The 24263-nt window shown below is 53.7% G+C and overlaps 1 protein-coding gene across 1 annotated transcript; it reads right to left on the minus strand.

The window, feature by feature from the left end:
* Window positions 1–1559: 1559 nt before the first annotated feature.
* Window positions 1560–20135, minus strand: DIPK1C (divergent protein kinase domain 1C). Its single transcript, XM_045457294.1, has 4 exons — window positions 19935–20135; window positions 10332–11015; window positions 5129–5293; window positions 1560–2363 (listed from the first exon to the last, which is right to left on the minus strand). The coding sequence occupies exons 1-4, from the start codon at window positions 20133–20135 to the stop codon at window positions 2145–2147; spliced, it is 1269 nt and encodes a 422-aa protein (XP_045313250.1). The 3' UTR covers window positions 1560–2144.
* Window positions 20136–24263: the final 4128 nt, after the last annotated feature.

Here is a 24263-nt window from a genome sequence, read left to right on the forward strand (position 1 = left end):
TGTGTGTGTGTGTGTGTGTGTGTGTGTGTGTGTGTGAGAGAGAGAGAGAGAGAGACAGAGAGGGGAAGGGAGAGACACCGAGTGGTCAGACACAGGGGAAGGGGTGAAACTGCTCCTTTTCAGCAATAACAACCCCATTGTGTTGGGAAATTACACGTTGCGTAGTCTCCATGATAAACAAAAACATAAGCTTCCATTTTGGTCTAAATGAAAACGAACATTTTCCCTTTCCCGAGCCAGCTTTGCTGCCCAGCCAGGTGGCTCGGAGCCAACGCTAATGAAGGGCTGTGATGCCAGGGTCAACCCGCGGGAGACCCCTCTGCTGTCACAGTGCGAAAGCCAACTGTTTTAGGAGCACGGCCTGCAAGCCCCCTGCCCCTCCCTCGCCCTTTATCTCACACCCAGTTTCACGGAAGCCTCGCTCAGAGACAGACCCTGAGCCTCCGGTTGGCACGGTTCGGTGAGACCCTCACGGCTGCAGGAAGCCACTGCACAGAGCACAGCCCTGGAGAGACAGGAGCCTCTGTTCCGTAGACAAACTCTCTTTTCCTTTAGAAACTGCTAGCTCAAGGCCCGCGCATCAAACTTTAGTTTTAATGTATTTCTGTCACGGAAGTGACAGCCATGGGGTTTTCCTTCCTGCCAAAGGCTACAAAGGCAGAGTGAGTCGTTCACATACACGATTAGAGGGCCCTTGAGGAAACTGAGTCGTGTGAGAAAATGCCAGGGGTGACGGATGGGGGGCAGGACTGCAGGTGACCATGGCGACCAGACAGAAGTGCTCAGAGGTGGGAACCCAGACCCGGTGGGGCCTGCGCTGTCTCTGCCCCGCCCCCCACACCGTTCCATGAGCCCGGGGTGCAGCCTGGAGAAATGCATCCAAATGAACACAAGCAGGAAATTCCCCTTGGTCTGGACCAGGAAGGCACCGGGCAAGGAAAAGAGAAAGAGCTTGAAATTTGTCCAGTTTGTGATTTTTTTTAAAATTTCAGATTAATCCGTCCTCTTTGATTTGTAAGCCATCAATAGAATTTCCTTTTCCTCTCTTAGCGTCTTTCTTGATTTACCTTTAGGGACACCAGCTGGTCACTTGCGGAGCACCTGCTGTGTCCCAGGTGTCCAGTAGAAGAGTTCCCTCCCGGTGGCTGCCTGGCTGGCCCCCCACGGGTTCACCTGCCTGTCCAGCGAGGGACCACGGTGTGGTTCCCTCCGTCTCTCGTCTCTCAGGAAAGCCTCCCCGGGACTCTGCTGGAGGCACCTGCCAGCGTGCGGCATGGTGCCCGGGCCTCGGTGTTCGTGCCCTTGAGAGCAAGGCGCCCGCCTCTGACCCTGCCCGACGCCAACCGCGGCACTCGCTGTCCCCCACGTTCTCGGGGACAACACGACACAGTCCAACCAGCCTGCATCTCCCGCGCCAAAGGCAGATGCACCGCGGCGGGCGGTAACATGCTCCCTAACACAGGCTCCATAAAATTGACTGGCCCCTCAGGGGGAAAACGGCTATACGCTGTCCTGACACATCCTCTCCTGACGGATTACGTTTGCGTTACAGATGCAACTTCTGTTTTGATTGTATTTTATTCCAAAACAAAGGCAGCCCTCTTGTCCCAGACGGGACACCCCTTCCCCTGCCCCGGAGCCTCCCGCGCTCCCTGCTCACGCTCGTTCAGGCAGGCACGTCCTCGTGCACGCGTGCGCACACTCACGCGAGCACTCCCGTGCGAACACGCACACTGGCTCGTGTGCACGCACGTGTACTTTTTTTAAATGCGGGCACGTGTGCAGGCAGGACAGCTGGAAGCCCTGACTCTCAGGTGAGCACAAGCACGATCCTCAGAGTGGGATTTGTGCTGTTTCCCGACGAAGAGGCCTCCAAGAGGAAACCGCTGTACCTGCCTCCTTCGTGTCATTTTTAAAGGGTGGCAGGTCAGAGGCCAGCGCGGTGGCCTCCATCAGGAGCGAGTCAAGCCAGGATGGGACAGAAGGACGCACATGAGGGCAGCTGGCGTGCGGTGGGAAGGGCATCGGCGATTTCACATTCCAGAAGGACCACAGCGACACCTGCGCGTGCACTCATTTGCATAGAGGAAACGTCCCGTCCTTGAACCAACATAGAGAGAAGGGACCCAAGGCCACGGGAGTGGCTACTTCTCTGCCTCCTGCAGTTCCCTCTGTGTGGCTTGAAGGAGGCGCTGAAGCTTCCAGAACACGTCAGGGGCGGCTCCCGGGGCGCTGCCGGAGGTGCCCCGAGGGTCTGCGCATTCCTGGACTGCGTCCCGCAATTGTAGCTGAAGCGGGAGGGAGACGGCCGAGCTCCTGAGACTGGAGGAGAACCAGTGGCGGAATATCTTGTCACAGACGACCTGAGGGGCAGGGGACAGAGTGGTTACTGCAAGCTGCGAACCAACCGCGGAGGTTCCACAGGCCCAAACAGACCGTGGCTCCTCCCATACAACCCCACCTGCCGAGGGAGGCGTCTTCCTACACAGATGGTCTGATTCTAAAAGTGCCTTCCCTTCTGGAACTTGAACCACTCGGCACCGGGAACAAGGTCCCCCTCCCAGCCTCAACGCAGACGGGGAAGGGTCCCTGTCATCGAGTACACTTCCGAAGACAAAGGGGAGCAGAAAGTCCTGGGCGGCCAGTGCTGCATAAGGAGCATCCCCTCGGCTGTGTGGCCGCATCGCTGAGGTTGGGCTTTCTCGTGCATATTTGGTCACCATAACAAGCGACGACCCTCGGGTTGTCCCGAGGGTCCAGTGACATGTGGTGAGAAGTAGTCAGCAAACGTGATAGATTCACGGAGAAAAGGCTGTACTAGAAGGGACTTTGAATCATTTACTTCAGAAGCAGAAATGAAAATCAAGCCACCATCCCGTAGGGTATGAACTTCACTGATGCCGGAGATCTCCGCCAACCTTCCACTTACACATGCTCCTGTTTCTAGAGCTTTCACAGGCTCCTCCTGCTGGGAGGGCTCCACCGAGAGGGGCGGGATTAATGTGCTTTATCTTTCTGTATCACACTGTTTGGGACTCATTGAGCAGAGGCCTCAGCGTTGTAGTTCTACTTTTCATAGAAGACACGGAACTTTAACTTCTGAGGAACCTTTTTTTTTTAATTTTTTTTATTGTTTATTTATTTTATCTTGAGAGAGCATGCAGGGAAGGGGCAGAGTACGCTCTGTGCTGTCAGCACAGAGCCCCACATGGGGCTCGAACCCATAAACCGTGAGATCGTGACCTGAGTCTAAATTGGACGCTTAACCAACTGAGCTACCCAGGTGCCCCAGGAATATTTTTAAAAGCCAATCACCTTATTTCTGTTTTAAATTGAGAATACGTGTGCAAAAATGTTAAATGTTCCCAAGGACAGACGGGTGTGCCTCCTGCTGATTTTCCAATGTTCTGTTCCCAGCTCCGCGAGGGGACCCCTTCCTTCTAGAGAGAGTATGCACACACAAGCTGATACATGTTTTTCCTTTCTGTTCTACTTTGCACGAATGGCAGTATATTACACACCCTCTTCCACACCTTCCACTCCCATCTAACGGAATACCAGGCAGAGCCTTCTAAGGATTTCCCATTCACTTGAATGTCTGCACCTCAAATGTGTGGATAGATCATAAATTATTTAACTAGTTTCCTACTGATGGAAATGAGATTGTTTACTAATTTTTGCTATTAGAACAAAGTTGCAGTAAATATCTTGCCTGTATGTCATTCTCATTTTGCACCTATGACTGAATTTCTAGAAATGGAACTTCTGGGCCAAAAGATATGTGTGGTTTTTGTTTTGGTAGATATTGCCAAATTGACCCTGTGGAAAGTTGTGCTGAGATACACTCTCATTGCAATGTGTGATGAGAACGCTGGGCCCCCCCTCCCCAACACGTGTGTTGTCTTTCATTTTTGCCAACTGGTGGGTGAAAATGGTGTAGTTTGCGTTGTTCCTAGCAGTCAGGGTAATGATGTGACATTGTACTTCCTTTCCAGTGAATGGCCTAGTTGATATCCTTTGCTCACACTTCCACCACATTGTTGACCTTTTCCATATTAATTTGCAGACACTCTTTATACACTGAGGACATTATCCCCTTGCTTTGGTTGGCTTCCTAGAGAGCAGACTGTGAGTTGGAGATCTGCAGGCAGGGATTTACTGAGACGGGGTCCATGGACCTGTGGGAGGAGGAAAACTGTTCCTTACTGAGGCCGGACACTGGGCTTTGCATACAGCCCCTCTCCCACTGACCGATCCCTGGATGCTACCCCCGGCATGTGGAGGGACCATGGCAAAGACTCTGCTGGGCAAGCGCATTCCCGGGGGACGCTCCCTGAGCCTCGGCAGCAGCCGGCGGATGAGGAACCCTCTGTCCTCTATGCTCCTGGTCTGTACGAGCAATTGCAAATATTTGCCTGTATTTTGGGGGATTTTGTTTTATTTCATTTTTGCTATCCGGGTTTTTTAAAGATAGTTAAATTTCTCCTTCCTGTGGCCTTCTGAGCTCAGAAAGACCTTCTTTACTCTCAGATAATATTTTAAATTCTCCCAGTTTTACTCTGGCACACTTAGGATTGTATTTTTTATGAGTAAGTACATGAGCCTCTGGAATGGAGTTTGGTGAGGAGTGAAGTAGGAGTTAATGTGGTCCTTTGTTACGCCCCATCACCCAGCTAACCGACACCATTCGTTGCATAACCCAGCTTTCCTTCCGCTGGCCTGAGAGCGACCTTTGCCACTTATGAAACGCCCATGTGTCATTATGTCTATCTCTGAAATTTTACAAAATTCTATTCTTTTGCTCTGTGCATCAGGGCAGGGATAATTTTTTGAGTAAAACTGCAAGTTAGAAAAGCAATACGTTAGGAGGACATGGGGAGCTGAATAATGGGCTCTACTGGCCACCCTGTCCATCAGACCCCCAAAGGTCATTCGGCCAACAGCCCCATGGGACAGACAAGACAAATGACCACCCCTACTCCTGATGTCCCTGTCCCCACTGAGCACATCAAGCCCAGGTGGCGTGGAAGAGGGGACCTGGGCCATATGAATGGGGTGCCACGGCCTGGTGGGCAGCGACAGCCAGAGAGGACAATGTCCCCCAGCCCACGCGGTGGCGGCTGCTTACCTGCAGGTTGCTGTTGACTCTTTCTGCTCCACACTTGTGGGCTCGCAGATCACACTTTGAAAAACAGTCAAAGAAATTGCAGTCCTCATCCCCCGTGCAATTCTGCTCGAGAATTTCCCTCATTTTGGGTTCAAAAAAGGCCATGTCCACGTCGATGGCCACCACCTGTAACCAAGCAGCACATGGCCATCACAAAGACTCCCAGGGCCCAGCACATGGTTGTCACGAGGACTCTCGGGGCCCAGAGCATGGCTATTATAAGGACTCTTGGGGCCCAGAGCATGGCCTTCAAAAGGACTCTTGGGGCCCAGCTCATGGCCATCACAAGGACTCTTGGGGCCCAGAGCATGGCCTTCAAAAGGACTCTTGGGGCCCAGCTCATGGCCATCACAAGGACTCTTGGGGCCCAGAGCATGGCCATCAAAAGGACTCTTGGGGCCCAGCTCATGGCCATCACAAGGACTCTTGGGGCCCAGAGCATGGCCTTCAAAAGGACTCTTGGGGCCCAGCTCATGGCCATCACAAGGACTCTTGGGGCCCAGCTCATGGCCATCACAAGGACTCTTGGGGCCCAGCTCATGGCCATCACAAGGACTCTTGGGGCCCAGCTCATGGCCATCACAAGGACTCTTGGGGCCCAGCTCATGGCCATCACAAGGACTCTTGGGGCCCAGAGCATGGCCATCAAAAGGACTCTTGGGGCCCAGCTCATGGCCATCACAAGGACTCTTGGGGCCCAGAGCATGGCCATCAAAAGGACTCTTGGGGCCCAGCTCATGGCCATCACAAAGACTCCCGGGGCCCAGCACATGGTTGTCACAAGGACTCTTGGGGCCCAGAGCATGGCCTTCAAAAGGACTCTTGGGGCCCAGCTCATGGCCATCACAAGGACTCTTGGGGCCCAGAGCATGGCCATCAAAAGGACTCTTGGGGCCCAGCTCATGGCCATCACAAGGACTCCCGGGGCCCAGCACATGGTTGTCACAAGGACTCTTGGGGCCCAGCACATGGTTGTCACAAGGACTCTTGGGGCCCAGAGCATGGCCTTCAAAAGGACTCTTGGGGCCCAGCTCATGGCCATCACAAGGACTCCCGGGGCCCAGCACATGGTTGTCACAAGGACTCTTGGGGCCCAGAGCATGGCTATCATAAGGACTCTTGGGGCCCAGAGCATGGCCTTCAAAAGGACTCCTGGGGCTGTCACGAGGATGCCGGGGGCCCAGCACATGGCCATCACAAGCACTCTTGGGGCCCAGCTCATGGCCATCACGAGGACCCCCCGGGGGGCCAACGCAGAGGGAGCCAGTGTGCCTCTGCTCTCTGAGGTGCAGGCTCCTACAGATTGCAGGATCGCAGAACGCTGCCTGCCAGAAAGAGGGGCCCCGGCCAGGCCGGGGGCCGCAGGCTTCACTCACACAAGGGCCCGGCATAGACCACATCGCAAGGCTTTCCCTGCCAAAAGGACATTTGCCATCACTCGTGAAAGCCTAGCATCCGGAACTCTGACTACAAGTATCGCTTTTCAACTTGAAACATTTTTTCAGCTGTAAAAGTCGAATGTCTGCAATTTCTTAAAAATAAATGAACTCCCCCTTCATTGCTTTATCAATTTGGTCTCTGACCTTCAAGGGTCAGAATTATGAAAGTCATGAATACACATAACTTATCCCCATGAATAGAAGCTACACAAGAAAACTGCCTTCAAGGGGCAGGTCCGTGGGGGTGCCGGTGAATGTGGAGGGCAGGACGTAGGTTGTCTATTTACGGCGTATGTGTGACCTACGCCAACCGGTTTCCTCCTGACTGGCTGGATCGAAACGTGGCTGGGAAAGGCAGTGTGAAAGCTCCTGAATTAGGTTTGATGCCCGTGGACCCTCATCCAACAGCATCAAATACAAAACGCCACTGTCAGCCTGAGAACAGGGTGGAGCTCCTGGAATTTCAGATTTATCTTCCTGGCTTCAAACCAAATAGGCTTCAAAACCAGAAAAAGAAATAACATCTACACGACGCGGATTTTCTTCCACAACCTGAATGTATTAAAAAAAAAAAAAAAAAAGCTGATCTCAAACTTGATAAAACCTGGAGTCTGCCCAAATCATGCAGCTCATAGCTTCAAGGTGTTAACAAAGAGCTTTTGGAAGATTTGATGAGTTCGATGGAGTCTGCGACATTTCACAAGCCTTCACAGGTCACCCTCCAAATACCAGCCCTTCCTCCGGCCTTTGGTAGCATCTCAAAAGACACATTGGTTGGGGTTCGTGTCCTCCTCAACTTGGTGGTGTTGGGAGCTACGCTCCCCAGTTTGGGTTTTTGTTTTTCACTCTGGAGTGATGCCAAGAGGCAGTAAACTTTCTTTGGGATGATTCGGTAAAACAGAAGAGGAAAAATACGCCCTTTCAAAATATATGGAGAACAATGAAAATAAAAAATACAGAACTTTTCCCTACTCAAGAGCTTTGCCTAATTACTAATTCAGGCACAGCAAGCAGAAATTATAATTTTACTCAATTTTTCCTGTCTCATTATTTCAGTAGTTAATACACGAAAATATATATTACGCTGTGCTCACACATCTATCGTCTCGGTAATTTATTATAGGAACTACATGGTCTCTCTTCTTTCTATACTTTCCGACATTCTCCCCGGCTTCCCCTGGGCCCCTACCTGCGATCTCACCTCTTTACAACTTCTCTCTCCCATCTCTGATTGCTCCCTTCTCACCTCCCAGGGAGAGCCAGATTTGGTTTTCAGTGCATAATGGAGAATGGATTATAGCTATTGTGAGCATAACTGTACACACCTATAATAAGAACAGCAACCAAGCCAACAGAGAAACCTGAGTAAGTTTTCTTAACCAGAATCGAGAGAATCATAACATTCTTCCTGCATGGAATTACTTCACTTGCGTCTCATCAAACTTTCTCCGGGCATCAGACTAGAAAGGGTTGGGGATTATTTCATTCTCCACTGAAAAGTGTGGCTCTGGGGCAGGAAACGTATCTGTTCGAAAGGAGCATTTGCGGGCAGTGGTTCGGGGGGCACAGAGCGATGGATGGTGTTTCCCAGTTGTTCCTTGGCAACCAGTGGATAAATTCTCAGGATCTGTAAGTGGGGGACCCAGAGAAAGTGAGTGACTGTATGTGCTGGTCGCCACGTCCCATCCCCAGAGGGTCAGACCCAGCAGGTCTTGGCAGGGGGATGCAGAGAATTCGCATTTCTAACAAGTTCCCTGGTGATGCTGATACTGCTGGGTTTCACTAAAGTTGTAAAATCACAGGGAAAGTTAACTTCTTGAGACTCAGCATGTAAGGAGGTGAATAATGCCAGGGTTAGCCAAACAGGACCCTCTGTCCTTCTTTCCCCTTCTCCCCTGAGCAAGGACTCAGGCAGAGGTAAGGGTCTGTGCACCCCAGCACAGTCCACAGGGCACAGCCTGGGCTTGAAAGTGTCGCCGTTATCTCATTGAACAAATATCTCCTGCCTATTGTGCACAAGATACTGGAAGGCACAACTCTGATGCAGTGCGCAAGCCAGCAACATGCCATGCTTCCCTTTCCCCCGGGGAAGACCCGTCAGCCCTGCCTCCTTCCTACGACCTTTTCTGGGAACCTAGCCCAGACAGCCTCTCAGTTCCCTCAACTGTTACCGCCCCTGTTGAGTTCCACTCACTGACACTCCACGACACTCACTGGATGAATAAACGGGTGTCAGATGAGATAACTGCCAAAGCCAGGGGTTGTGAGTGGACACCCCACGCCTCCTTTCCCAGGGCCTTGGGGTGTCTGCGTTCCCAGGATTTCTCTGAGAAAGAGAACGGCGGTCCTACATGTCTAGTACATAAACCTTCCGCTCACGAACTGGGGAAGCCTTGGCTGGGATTTCAACTCCAAAAATACCCTGGCAGAGTCCTGGGCTGTCCCTCCCCCTCACAACCACGTCTAGAGGTCTCACGGAGCCCAGGGTATTGCAGACGGACCCTCCAGGAACCTCCCAGAGCCTTCTGGAACCTCTCAGCTCCTTCCCTTCCACACTTTGAGCCACTCCCAGCTCATCAGTCCCTCTGGGGCAGTCAGAGGGACTGCATTAGTTTTGTAGGTTTCAGGCTGTCGTAGGAAGGCACTCCCATGTCACCTGCCACGGAAGCCCTTGGCCGGCAGGGAGAGTACCCTCTTTGCGTCCCTTTCCGTTTTTCACCAGGATGCAGAGCACCGTTCCGCCATGAGCCGGCACGCTCAGCGGCCAGCTCTCTGGTGTGGCTCCCGCGAAGTCGGCCTGGCTGTTCGCTCACCAGCACTGGCAGCGGACAAGCTAACTGACCACAGCTTGTGGAGGAGGGGGCCCGGGACACGGCCCCTCCCCAGCGCCCATCCCACACCACACCTACTTCTTCGGAAGTGGTCCCAGCGCTTGCCCGGGCACGGGGCAAGGACGCATCAATCCGACACGCGGGTGTAGCCTAGTTGGGGGGAAGCGGGAGGGGATTATCTTCTCGTGAAACACCGAGTCCCTCCTGCCATCGCTTCTCCAGCACCTTTAATTCCATGAACGCCTGCATTGCCCAGAGCGGGAAACGGACTTCACCTGCTACAACAGAGCAGCACAGAGCCAGATGCTTCCCCCCGGCAGGATTTTCCCTCATAGGAGCTGCCAAAACTCCACTTGTCCCTCTAGAAGCCCTGCCCATGGAAGGGAGACTAGCTAGGACCTCTCCAGGAAGAAAGGACCAGAAAACGTCTCCCGTTATCTCAGAGCATGGGCAGGCAGAAAGCAGCAGCCACAACTGGCTGTTGTACCAAATCTCCCAAAAGCCACCTTTCCTTGTCATCCTCGGTGGCTCCTGCTCTCCTGAAGACTGTTTTCTGACTCAACGAGAGCTCGCTTTCAAATTAGTCTAAGATGCAGCGAAGCTGCTTGGGAGAAGCCAGAACAGCCATTAGGAAGGACGCACCTTCCCCTGCCGGGCCCTCCGCCCCCTACCAGGCGCCTTTCCTTCTAGTTCCCGTTCCTGGAGGACGGGGGTGCAAGGTGCACGCGTTGTTAAAATTCTCTCATTAACACCCCAAAAGGAGGTGGCGTGGCAGGTCTGGGTTGTCCAGGCTAGAAGGTTCCAGAAGCTTCCAGGGGTCCCCCGTGACTTCCAAAACCTCCCCTAGATTGTCGGTCCTCCACATGACACACACACCCTCCCCGAGCCACTCACCGTGAAGTCACTCCTGATGGCAAAGTTTTCGGGCTTGATGTCGCAGAGGTGGAGGCGGTGGGAGAAGTCGTCGTCGAAATGGCTCACCATGTCCAGGAAGCTGAGCGCCATGTCGCTGATGGCCTTGGCCTGGCCCCGGCCGCCCCGGGGGGCGCCTGCGGCCCCGTCCAGGGGGAAGAGGGCCCTGTGGCGGGGGCTGCCCGCGGCCAGGTACTCCACCGCGTAGAAGTGGCCGCAGGAGCCCAGCACGGGCGGGGCGTGCCGGCTCAGGTCCTGCAGCAGGCTGAACAGAACGAACTCCTCCTGCTGGACCAGGGACCACAGGGTGGCCAGCTGGCCCAGCCAGCGACGGCCGCGCCTCCGGGGCCACAGCGGCCCCAGGCTGCCGTTGGGCAGCTCCAGGCCCAGGGCGTTCCTGACCTCACCGGCCACCACCAGCAGCAGCTCGGCCTCCGGGAAGTCCTGGCCGCCGTCCTCGGCCGCGTCGTCCGGCAGGCTGAGCGGCTGGAAGCTGGAGAAGGCCTCCTCCTTGGACTTGAGGATGACGGGCCGGCCGCGCCAGTCGGCCTGCAGCACCTTCTTGCCTCTCTCGTAGTACAGACAGCGCTGGTAGCTCAGTGTCCCCGCCACGCACAGGTCCTCGCAGAGGTCCCCCACCAGCACCCCGCCCCGGTACTCCTGGCACTGGAAGGAAGGGGACAGTCGGTCACGGGGCGGGCAGGGAGAGCAACGAGGCCCGGCCCTGCGCTCAGGGCGCTTCTAGTCAGCTGTTGCGAGAAACCTGTCAGGCGTGAGCCACGAGGGCTATTTGGGTCCCTGAGTTAAGGAAGCCAGGGAGTTAAAGGAGCCGCTCGTATTTGTCACGTGATTCAACCAGGCCCAGGCCTCGAGAGTCAGGACAGCGCAGGCGAGAAGCAGGCCTCCCCCATCCAGCCCTGTGATGCTGGGAAAAGACTTTGACCCGCTGGCTCTCGCTTCCCTGAACTGTGCCAGACTCTGGCCACACATCTGGGCTGCCCCGGGGAACTCTGACCTCCTCTGCCATCACAGAATGGCAGAGTCAGAGCCCAGAAGGTGGGTCCCCAGCGAGCCTCACCTGGTACCCAGGGCCGGCCACGGGAAGGACCTCTCCTGCAGGCGTGTTCCCTCAGCCTGCTGTTTCTGACACCAAGGAGGGTGGCCTATAGGGCCAGCAGCTCTGGAAGGATTACAGGGGTGCGGAGGAGAACCCACCACAGGAAGCGGGAGTTAGAAGGGGCCTCGTGGATGATGGTGTCAGCACAACTGGAGAGGACAGGCACCGGGGACACAGGAGCTGCTTGGGATACATTCTAGAAGTGTCGGGTGTGTTTGGCTCCCGGTGGTGGTGAGGAAGGTCCAGGAGCCCTCAGAGGGGCGTTTCTCCTAAACTCGAGCAGCTCTTAGGATGGGTTCCACACGAGGGGACGCGGCGACCCCACCACCACATTACAAACATCCCTCAGAAGACAATCCCGTGGGCCCTGGCCGGTGGTCCCGCTGGGACGAGGTAGAAGGGGGAGGACAGAGCTGGTGCGGAACAGAGGAAAATGAAGGACCGTTTCTCGGTTCCCTTCTTTGCTTTATCTTTCAGGAAACCTACAGCCCTAGACACTTTATTAGGAGCTGAGCCTATGTTCGAACTCCACCTGCTCCCCCTCACCCCCTCCAGATGCATCCTCCCTCCACGTGGGCACACGCGGGCCTCACCTTCTGCTGCACCTTAAGCAAGGGGGCCACCCAGTCCTCATCAGGTGATGAGACAAGGGCAGGACCACCACATCGTCGTCTTCGCTCTGTCTCGCGCACGACCAGGTGCCCAGAGTGACAAGCTGGAGCTCAGCACGGTGCAGCTCAGCCACGCCCGGCTGTACCACGGCATCCCTGGCGGCTGCCCCACCGCCCTGAGCCTCGTCTCCCCTCCCTGCATCTCACCGGTCTGCCCCCCTTGGTCGGTTTTCGGGCAGGCTGTGAGAAAAGTGTGTGGAAACCATTCATTCATTCAAGTGCAAGACATCACGAGATGCCCTTGAACGGTGGCCGGGTACCTAATTCCAGGCCCTTCAGAGGCTGTGGTCGTCCACGCTCTCGGCTTTGTACTGTAAGTGGCTCAAAGTCAATGTACTTCCAATGCCTGGATGTGTGAACAATTCCAAAATGCAAAAAACCCTGAAAAGACAACCTTTTCGTGACTCTCTGAGCCTCACGTGGAATCAAAACCCAACTGAATAGTTTGTCAGGCTGTTAGTCTGCAGGTCTTTGACTTGGTGAGAATTTGCATAGATTGTGCTGCAGAATTATTAATTTGTTTGATTACTGGTTCTGCTTATATACCCAAAATATAAGGTATATGCCCCATATTATCCTTTCAATGCCCCCAAAAGTGTGAGTTTGAAAACATATGCCTGGCCCCAAAGTGTGAGAAAAAGGATTGGGGACCTTCATAAATACTCTAGTTTAATTGTTCAAAGCATGCATTACCAAAATGCTTATTAAAAAGAAATATTCTGGGGTGCCTGGGTGGCTCAAGTCAGCTAAATGTCCAACTTTGGCTCAGGTCATGATCTCATGGTTTGTGAGTTCGAGCCACGTGTTGGGCTCTATGCTGACAGCTCAGAGCCTGGAGCCTGCTTCGGATTCTGTGTCTTCCTCTCTGTGCCCCTCCCCTGCTTGCTCTCTCTCTCTCTCTCTCTCTTACTCTCAAAAGTAAATAAAATATTTTTAAAAATTGAAAAAAAAAAAGAAACATTCTGAGACGCTTAGTGGCTCAGTTGTTAAGCGTCTGACTTCGCCCCAGGTCATGATCTCATGGCCTGTGAGTTTGAGCCCCGCTTTGGGCTCTGTGCTGACAGCTCGGAGCCTGGAGCCTGCTTCAGATTCTGTATCTCCCTCTCTCTCTGCCCCTCCCCCGCTCACACTCTGCCTCTCTCACTCTCTCAAAAATAAACATTAAAAAAATTAAGAGAAAAAGAAGAAATATTCCCAGTTCTTAAAAGAAGTAAGTGGATTTTCGGGACCGTTTCGGGAAGTACCAGGACAAGAGTTTGGAAGACCCAGGCCACGCCATGTGACTTGACCCTGGGAGTCTCGTGGGAGCCCTTTCTGCCTTTGTGGCCTTTCCATCTCCGTGTATCATACTGGGCGGTGGGTGTGTCACAGTTGCCAAACACTAGGATTCAAGCAACGGAGTCCTGTGCCGGTCGTGAATCTGACCCCGGAGCCTGGGGATGCCCTCCTGTTGCTGGGGCAGCCTTTTTGTCTTTGGAGAACAGACACCTGTAATGAAGCTGCGTTAACAAACACCCGCACCACTGTTTCAAGCACACTCCATGCTGCAGTCACCTTTAACGTATTTAACGTTAACACAACGTTGGCAAAATGCCATCCTTCTAATTCCAAGGCTTGGGGTCAAGAACTGAGTGTTGAAAGCATCAGGACCCTCTGAGTCACTCACTGTCTGCTAAGAATTGCTTCCATATCACCCCTGGTAAGAAAGCTGACTCAGGCTCCCCTGGGACCTTTCAGGCTCCTCGTGGAGGAGAGGTAAGGATGAAAGGGTTAAGTGGTCTAGCCGACCAGGAGCAGAAAGGTTATGAAGGATGGAAATACCGTGGGGCATTCATCTGACTTGTAGTTTTTCTCCTACTCTCTCTGAAATTTACAGAGTTTCACATTTCTTCAGTAAACCTGATCAGAAAATAAAAACTTTTTTTGATTGCCTTATAAAGCCCTCAAATTCCTCTTTAAGTATGATTTCCAAAGTTATTGGATTAAATTCCAGAACGCTTTTAGAGCGTTGTCACATTTGTAACTTGATCAAAAGTGCTTTTGTATGAAGTACAGAACACATAAAGAGCAGGTGACGGCAACTGTCTAGTGGGAGGAGGGGAGTCCTGGGCTGATAGAAGGGAGGAGTTGGACAGAGTCCACTGGACGGTGAGGGGGGAGTGCGGAGGGCGTCAGCTACCATGGCCCGGGGCTTTACTTTCATCCAGAACTGCTCCTGGCCAGGAGAGACACCTGTGGGCCAAGAAGACCCTGCCAATCCTCTGAGGCTGTCAACGGCCACGGGAAGGGCTTGCTGCTTCAGCCACCCCCAGCCAGCTCCAAATGAGCCATGCCACTCTCTCTCCCAACTTAACCCAGCCGACTGTGAGCTGAGCCACTATCCACTACAGGTACCAGGCTCAGGAGTTCCCAGAACAGCGGTGGCTGCCTTCCAAACTCATAAATGACAGCAGAGTATGACCTGTGCAGGATAGGTGCGCAGCCAGGCTTGGCTCCGGGCGGACTGGGTTTGTCTCCCAGCTCGGCGCCCCCAGCAGCTGTGGCTAGTTTCCAGGTCTGTAGCATGGGGAGCTAATACGGTGTCACAGGAGACCTGTGAAGGTCAGCCAAGGTCACAGGTGCAGAGGACCTGGTCATCTCAGTGATGACCCCCCTCTCCAGCCCTGGTCATTAGACGGCCGGAGGTGGGGGAGGCTTCTTCTTGGAGAGAGGCTCCTGAGTTCAGTGTTGAAAGCCAAACGGCAGGTGCGCCTAGCAGAGGAGGAGACAGAGGGCAGCTCCTTTGCCGGGAACAGCCTGTGCAAAAAGCCGGAGTTGCAAAGTGGCCTGGTATGTTCAGAGAACCAGATCCGGGTCAGCAGTGTGGGAGGCAAAGTTAGTGCCAGCACCTGTGTGTGATCGAGGGGGCTGGCCTATGAAGAAATGCCGTGTCTCTGCCAGAAAAAACTGCTTCTGGCCCGCAAATGCCAGATCAGCCTTCCCAGGGAGACAGCCCCCCTGCCCCTAGGGGTCCTCACCTCTGTCCTCTGCCCCCAGCTCTCCATCCACCACACTCACCTGCGATATCCTCTCCCCCACCGGCTCCCCACCGCACAGTGTCGTCTACAAAAGTACCCTGCACAGATGAAGTCGAGTTCAACTCAAATGAAAGTCTCTACGGCGTTGCCCCTACAAATCTGGATGCCGATTCCAAACAGGAGTCGAAGACATTTTGAACAACGGAATAATCATCGAATTGGGGGTAGGGCCCATCCGTTTTGGAGGGGAACATTACTATGGGCTGTTTTCTGAAGCTTAACACGTTGGGGCGTCAGTGTGCCTCTTGCACGGCTGGCAGCCTGCGGGGAGGCAGTGTCGGCCATCGCAAAGGCCGGGACGTGGAACGGGGTGCCCCGAATCCCAGGGGGGCCTGCCAGCTGCCGTAGGTGAGGCCTCAGATCTGTGCCCTAACTTCTGGTGCCCCCGTCACCCAGCTCGTCCTAGGAGAGAATTTGCTTTACAACATGGTACACACAGCGTGGTTAGTCAGAGCCACTCTTTGTCACCACCCTGTCTGAGGATGTACGTTTGCCACTTCCGTTCCCACTCTCTTATACACAGTGTGAAATTCATCCACTGTGGCTGTGCTGGTTCCAGTGATGTAGTGGTCTGAAGGATCAGTTTGCATGTCTGAGCCTCCTAAACGCAGAGAAAGAACTAATCTCCTATTTGAAAAACAATGAATTTAGCGGGGCGCCTGGGGGGCTCAGTCGGTTGAGCTTCCAACTCTTGGCTTACGCTCAGGTCGTGAAATCAGGGTTCAGGGGTTTGAACCCCATGTCGGGCTCTTGGCTGACAGTGTGGAGCCTGCTTGGGATTCTCCCTCTCCTCTCTGCCTCTCTCTCTGCCCCTCCCCTGCTCTCTCTCTCTCTTTCTCTCAAAAATAAACCAGCACTTAAAAAAAATAAACAAAAAGTAAAAAACAGTGAACTTAAGTACAAACTACAAGTTTACAAGCTAATTAAAAATTGTCATCATGTTAGAGACAATAGTGAAATTACTTTATGTGCCGCATGTCTTATTGAAGCAGCTATTTTTGAGCTCAAAAGAAACAGTTTATTCACTTCAACTCAATTTTTAAAATCACTTTTCTCTCCATATGAAGGGGTGTTGCCAGCGTGGAGACAGGTACAACCCTGTGCCCAAATGAGTGCACGTATAAAATCCACAGGTATCATATTGAAAAAAAAATTAATAAACTCTCCTTGTAGTTGACTGGCATTTTGTGATTATCTGAGCTCACAGTGGGTTGGCATTTCTAGACTACATGTGTGCATCCAAACGCACACTGCCAGAATTCTCAGGTCTGGTAGGAAGCGTCTCAGAGGCTGTCGGTTAGGATCTCCCCAGCGTGTATCATGGTTCTCAGGCAAAAACAAAACCTGTCCACTCTAGTCTGGGAAACTGCTGACAGGGTCCCGGAGGTCATGCCTAAGGGCTGGGTTTTCTTTTGTGTATCCGTTCTTGTTTTCGAGGAGCATTAAGTCTCTATGTGGTTAGCAACATATCCCACTATAGAATTCCTCACCTGAGCAGTTATCTGTGCATTGCAAAATCTCAGAACACTGAGCCAGTTCACCCTCCAGCCCTTCTTGGCCCCTGGATATGCCTTAGAAGATACATATCACAAACATGGCCAAAGCACTCAGAAAAATAGAGTCCTTCCCTCCTGTAAAATCTTTCCGGATGCTGTAGTCCCACTGGGGTCATGGGGTTTCTACCGCAGCAAAGAAAGATAAGCCTGCCCTATCAAGAAGCAACCTCTACGGCAGGCAACTAAATTCATCACTGGGGAACCACCTCTTGGGCTGGAGTTTCCACTACCAAAGCGCACAGGGTTACACACGGGCTCTGTGACGCAGTGGGCCATCAGGATACTCTACCTCTGTGGGGCGCCGTTTCCCATCTCTGAAATGAGGACAGTAAAAGCCCATACCCCCCCAGGGGTTGTGGAGGGGGACAGAATGAAATAATACAGGGAAAACTACTTTGCACAGGGCCTTCCCGGAGTCAGCCCAGCGGGCACCTGCACCATCTCTCTGGGGCCGTGTGAAGCAAGCACTCTGCAAGCAGAACGGGGGAGCCGGGGTTGTAAATAATCAGACACAGCATAAGGCTCGCCAGCCTGGGGTGGCCCCTGTCACAGCTCGCCGGAAAAGAAGGGCTCTAGAAACCTCACGGAGAAGTGGAAGGGGGCTTACGGATGTCTTGATTATGAGATGTGCTGGAAAGCCACGGCGCAGAGGAGCGCAGCAGTCTGACTCAAAAAATGCAAAGCTAGGAGACGGAGGGCTCGACTCCTTGGAGGAATGCCAGCGGGCTCTTCCAGCCCTCCCCTCGTCCAGGGCCATGGAGCGCACTGGGCTCCCTCAGCAGGCGGGGTACCTCTCGGGGGTGCCAGCAGGCCCGACTCCCAGCCACTGGAGCTCTGCACCTTTGTCTGCAGACTCCCCCGCAGGCCGGCAATGGCACCTGTCATGCCGGAGGCCTGGGACACCAGCAGGCACTCACCATCTCTGCCAGGGAGGGAGGGGGCTCCCTGTGGCTCCCCCTGAGCTTGGTATTCAGAGGGAAAGCTAATGAGGGCCTGGAGAGCAGTCAGAAAAATAACAGCCAGTTTTCTTATGAAGGACAAAAGCCAGGCAGGATGCATTGAAAGTGCCTGGGAGCCGGGAGACAGAGGGCCGATTCAGCTGGAGTCCTGGGAGGCCACAGTGCCGGCCTCTGCCCGGCAGCCAGGGCCCAGCCAAGTCTGCGGTGCAGGCCCCGCCGTGCTGTTCCAACCCCGCTCTCGTTCAGAGTGTCCTGGGGAGCTGGGAACCAGCGTGCTGAGGGGGGCTGACATGAGCACATCCAGAATGGAGAGGGTAGAAGGCGAGGAGGCAGGGAGACAGGCAGAGAAGGCCAAGCCCCGAGCGCGTGTAAGAAATAATGGCCTTGAGTAGGGCCGCCAGGGGACACGCCCCAAAAACTCAGTTCATTGAGACAAGGTCAGACGAACTTCAGGGAGACAGACAGAGGCGGCATTTCGATTCGCTCCTTTGGCAACAGGCAGGATTGAGAGGCTTCGGGAGCAGAATCCACCTCTCCAGCTTCGTGTTGACTAAAAGTGAGCCCAGATGGCTGCCATTGGAGACAGAGCGGTAGAGCCTCTAACCAGAATCGGTTTTAATTTATGGGCTGGAATGCTGGGAAAGTTATGATTAGCTCAATTATATTAGGCCATATAATTTCCATTAGTCCTTTTCCCACTTAACCAAAGACAACTACCTGAAAATAGCATTTTTATTTTAATGTAAAAGATTACTGTATTATTTTTGTGAATAGCTATTCCATCGTGGCTACACTATTTTTGTTCATTAAAAGTAGTCAGTTGCCCTAAAAACAGCGGCAGGGCGGGGGGGGGGGGGGGCGGGAAGCCTTTATAAGTGAAAGGAGTTTTTATATAGGTCACTGAGAAACTCAATGAGTTGTTACCAAGTTACAGAAAACTTGATAGAACTTCAGTGTCAAGGTCCATACATGCCTGGTAATGGATGGATGATTGATAGGATGCAGGGAATCCGTGGTGAGGGTCTTACTTGCATTATTATGAGTTCATGATGACACATGTCAGACTCCATTAGGGAATACGATTTCTGTTCATTTGTATGTTTCACTCACTTCTTTAATTTTTCCAGTCTCACTTAAGAATTTTTTAAACCTTTAGGCTCTGAAGTTTTGAAAACCTACACTCTCAAAAGACCCACTCATATGTCAGTAATCGGTCTGTAAACTTCCCATGCGTTTTGTTTTTTTTTCTTCCCCTTCGGGATTTCTTAGAAAATAATTTTTCACAGCAAATGCTTCTATGGTCACTGTTTTAGGAAGCGGACAACCGCTTAAAAAACCAACGGAACAGTAGTTGCCAGTGTCTTGGCCTTTTTGGCTTTCCTTGCGGGGATTCCTACCTTTCCTCGAGTCGCCCAATGCGCATAATCTTCCCCACCAAACCGAGACTGAGCAGCACCCAACGTTTGGACTTAGCGAAAGAGCATCTGGGACCCAGTGCGCCAGGCAGCCTGCAAGCCGACGCTGTGTCTCTGACCGCCCGGCCCGCCTAGGACCCCTCAGGCCCACCCCTCTTGGAGGAGACTGCGGTCTCGACCCCCGGGACCCCGGTCTGCCGGGGTCCCCTGGCCTGAGCGCGCTCCGCCGGGGGTCCCACAAGCCGCGCAGGGGAGAGCCGCGGCTTTGGGGCGCCGGGAGACAGGGGCCCTACCAGCCGCCTGCACTGGGCTCCGGAGGGACCCCCAGGTTGGAATCCCAGAACAGCCGCTGGGCGAGGCAAGCAGACCCGAGAGGCAGAGGCGTGGTCCCCGCCGCCGAGCCCCGCCGCCGGCCCGCGCCCTCGCCAGCGCCCCGAGCCCGGCCGCACCACAGCGGACGCGGGCGGCGAGGCGCGGCCGGAGACTCAGAGCCGACCTGCAAACTTTCCGAGCGCGGGCTCGGGGGCGGCAGGGCAGCAGCTGGGCAGGAAGACTCTTGGGACAAAGGACCAATTTTGGCGACAAGGGAGAGACACCTCCGCGCGCCCGCAGAGGACTCCGGAGTGGAGAGACCGGGTTGTCCGCATGCATCGGGCACTCCCTCCACCCCCACCCCCCACACACACCGTGGGTGCCGCGGCCGCGCCCGGCTCCCGGGGCCCCCCGGAGGGTGTCCCGCCCCGTGCCCCCGGGGAGCGCGGCGCGGGCTCGGTGCGGCGCCGGGACCTACCAGCGCGGCCAGGATGCGCCGGCTCTTCTCGTCGGTGCAGCGCTCGGAGAGGACGCCCGGGTGCGCGCGGAGCAGCAGCGCGGCCGCCAGCACCCAGCCCGCGGTCCACGCAGCGCAGGCCAGCAGCGCGCCCCGCCCGCACCGCCCGCACCGCCCGCGCCGCCCGCGCCGCCCGCACCGCCCCGGCCCGCTCCGCGCCATGACCCGCCGCCCGCGCCCCGCGCTCTCCCCGCGGCTCCGCCGCTCGGCCCGGCTCGGCGGGGGAGGGGGCGCGGGGGAGAGGCAGCGCGAGGGGAGGGGGAGGCCCGGCGGCCCGGCCCGGCCCGGCCCGGGGGTGGCGGTGGGGGGTGGAGTGTCCGCCGGCCCCCGCCTGCGCGCCACCCGCGCGCCGGGCGAAGGGGGCGTCCGCTCGCCGCTCCCGGGGTCTGCGCGCTGCGCGCCCTGCTCCGCCCGCCACACCCTGCCACCTTTTCCACTTTTTTTTTTTTTTTTTTTTTTTTGCACCTTTTCCCCAAGAAGACCAGTTCCCCTGTGAAACAGAATCCGCAGAACCCGCGTGGATTCAAACTCACCACCGCCCCCACCCCCCCCACACACACCGGGTCAGGCTCCTAGTTCCTCCGTTAACACATCTTTAATTCAGACAAGATCTCCCCTCTTCTTCTCGGGGTGGCTGCTCGGTGCCCTGCACCTTATCTTTCTGCAGACCCCCCCGCCCCCACCACGGTCCCTGGTTGCTCCCCCCCGCCACGGTCCCTGGTTGCTCCTGGCTGCAGCTCTGTCCCCCCACCCCAACCCCGCATTTACCACTCGGCTACATTCCTCTCTCCCCTGAATCTGCCCCAACTTGGGTTTCCTTCGTTGCCTCCCGGGGTGAGCCCCCGTCGGGGGTCTGGGACCTTCGGGACGTCTTGGCGACCCCCGCCCGCGCGCCTTTCCCAAGGAGCCAACTGCACCCCACCGCTGTGGCCCAGGATGCCGAAACACGCCCGAGTGTGCTTTCCAGGGATAAAGAGCGCCACACTCTTTAAACGCTTACCCCTTGGCTAGGAGACAGTGTTCCCTAAATGCGTCTAAATCCGTATTTATGTATGTTTGTAACATCATCTGGGGAGCACGCTTCCACATTCAAATCCCAGTCGTTATATCAAATAGGGGGCGCCCTGGCCAACAGAGCTGCCTCGGGTTCTTGCCAGCCCTCTCCACCCCTCCCTGCGCGGCTGCTCCTCCTTCCCTAAGAGCCTTGCTCCCCCAAGAAGAGAGGCCCAGGTGGGTGTCCCAGGAGGTGATCTGTCACAGCTGACGGCCTCCGAAGGCTGCCGGCCCCAGGAATGCCCGGCTCTTGCATTCAACTTTAAAAAGTTTGTTCCCCGGTGTCCTGGGCCAGCCCAGGGCAGATCACTCTCCTGCCTGCTCTGTGCCTCAATGTCCATTCCTGAGTGTAGGAAAAACAGGAACTACGCCAGCCCTGGTAAAGCCCGCTCTGATTATCCCTGGGGAACTGGCTTCTTAACCTTGCCTATTCTGCCACTCACCCATTTAACCTTCATGGCTCCGCGGTAGGAGTCTCTAGAAATTGTGAAACATCAAATTAACAAATACCACCAAAGGAGCCCTTTGGGTACAGGGCAAATATTCCTTAATGCAGCAGACGCTGGGATCTGGGAAGCCATTGCTCCCCAGCAGTGCTGGGGTTCCTTCTGTATGGCCAGTACCCCCATTTCTGTCCTACTCCCCAGGGCACACCCCAACAGAAGCAATGCTGCAAATGTTCTGCTAAACTGGCCGTATCAGAATTTGGTTGTCTCATTTCAAAACAGTTGTGGAGCCCAGAAGACATCCCAGAATATTGCTTCAAAGTCCTGACTTGATGGTGTAAAGCTGATTCCTTTTCCCAAGAATTTGGGAGCCGGGGCTGGAATAGGAAGAAGAAATGAGGTAAAGACACGTGAACACTTACCCTTTACAACGTATGAATAAAAATCACAGACAGGAAGCAGAACTTGCAAATAGGATCTGCAAGGCAGCTTCTACTTCTCGGTAAGTTTTTAAAAATGTCAGTCACACTTCTTTTGGCATTTTATAAAGAAAAAAAAAACCACAGGAACAAAATTATAACCCCACAATAAAGAGATCCTTTACATATTCAGCATTGTTTTAACACAAAAATTACAGTACTCTCTAGACCAAAATAAAATCCTCAGAATGCAGGACCTATGCGGGCTGCTATCCTGCTGGGCAGTTTGCACACTGCACAAAGCCAAGGGAGAGGTGGATGGGACTGAAGTCCACCACCAGAGCTCAGCTCACCAAACCCTTTCCCTAGGGGGCCCCATGGAGGGGGCTTTTTTGAATCACCTGTCCAAAGGGGGCTTTTTTGGGTAGTCACATGAAGGTCACTTACAGGCCAGCTGTGCCCTTGAGACTGAAGGTATCCCCCCTAGAGCTGCAAACAAACAAACAAACAAACAAACAAACAAACAAGTAATGGCATTAACAACAGAATGTGAAGCTTTGGCTTTATGAACAAAGAAAAACAAGTTGGGTCTCATCTCCCAGGAGCCCTGCCTGCTACACATTGGTGCTCTGCAATCGTGCTTCGTGATTCAGGATGACCGACAGCCTTCGGGGGCGGGGGAGGGGGTGGCCGGGGGTCTGCAGGTCAGGCGTAGGGCAACAGGCAGAGCTGGGGAGTGGCTTGGCCCAGTGCCTGCTTCCCATCAGGTTGATTTGAATAGGCTTTGACTCCTTAGGAAAATGGTGTGAAACCCAAGAACTCCTTCCCCCTGCTCCCTTAGCCAAACTATGAAAACAAGTCCTCATATTAGAAACGGCCAGGCACAGAGACTCCCCCGATACTGCTGCAGTCATGCAGAAATCCACAAGGCAGTTTTCCTCTGTCTTGAACGAGATGGATATTTTGCTCTGCATACCACCCAGGCGAAAGTCCGCAAGCAGAAGGAAGGCCCCCGTGTTCCCGAGTCCAGGACCCGTGTCCTGTGCCCAGACCTCCAGGACTTTCCACAACAGAGTGGAGGAAACACACTATGTGATCAGGCTTTGCTTGCTTTATCAAGCACTTAGACTGGCCTGTATGTATTCATTTATTTCTTCCATCAGACTAGAGGCTACTTGAGGCTAGGCACTGTCTTATTTTATGTTGTAATCCCAGCACCTGATTATTATTATTATTATTATTATTGCACCTGCAATCTGGTACCTGATGTAAAGAGGCATCTGCTGAAGAAATGAGTGGAATAGGCAATTCTAGCATTTCCCTGGAATTTTTCTTGAGAAAGTGCTTTTCACACATAAATATTTCTTTCTGATTTCCTGAGGCTAAATTGAGCAATCCAGACACATCACAGGGTTAGGAATATGTTTGAACATATCCTTTGGGTTCTGAACTCCTCTATTGACAGTTGAACTTGTCACTGAGAAGAGCATGCACGTTTTGCTTTTAGGTCATTGCTAGAAAAAAAGGTAAAGTTCTGTAGTGTTCTGACTCTGATTATACTAGATAAATAGGTTTATGAGTGCATGATTCTGCTTCTTTCCACATACATTGAGCTTATAAAAATATCTTTCTTCCTGAAAGGGCTTGGGTAACAACAGCTATGCCTGTTTTTGTATAGTTCTTGATACATTCACAGGCATTAGCTCGTGTGATTCTCTGAGCGACCCGGCAGGGTGGACCGAGTGAATGCCACTATTTAAGATCTCACAGAAGAGCGCATGACCTGTTTTATAGGATCTGTTAGTGGCAGTGGCTGTGCTAGAGGCCCACACACCTGCTTCTGCGTGTGACCTTCTAATTCCTGTTTCGATGCTGGCGTAGCACTCTCCAGAAGTGAGAGTGCCAAAGGGTCTATACCTGTCACGATCATCTGTTGAAGTATCTGCCACAGGCCAAGAACATTTCGAACGTTTGCTGTCTTCACCAGTCATTTGCAGAAGTTATCGTCGGAACAGGATTTTAACTCATGCTTTCCTCCGATCTGTCTCTGTTTCCCATCCCAGCAGTGGCTGCCATATTGGCCTGACAGTGAAATACACAGAAGAGGAGGCCACCTTTCAGAAGGGGCCGTGTTTCTGGTCACTTGTTATGGGGTTATGGGGTGAGGGAGGGTAAGCCTGAAGAAACTAAGAGACAGTCCAACTTCCCACCCTGCTCAAAAAACATCTCTCCTCAAACACATTCCACACTTCAGAAAGTAAACTATACCATCGTTTGGATTTTACTATGTCCAAGTACTTACCTTGCTTTTGTCTGAAGTGAGATCAGCCCTACTTCTTTTGTTTTTAAGTTTATTTATTTATTTTGAGAGA

Source organism: Leopardus geoffroyi, chromosome D3 (assembly GCF_018350155.1).
Source record: "Leopardus geoffroyi isolate Oge1 chromosome D3, O.geoffroyi_Oge1_pat1.0, whole genome shotgun sequence".
Lineage (NCBI taxonomy): Eukaryota > Metazoa > Chordata > Mammalia > Carnivora > Felidae > Leopardus > Leopardus geoffroyi.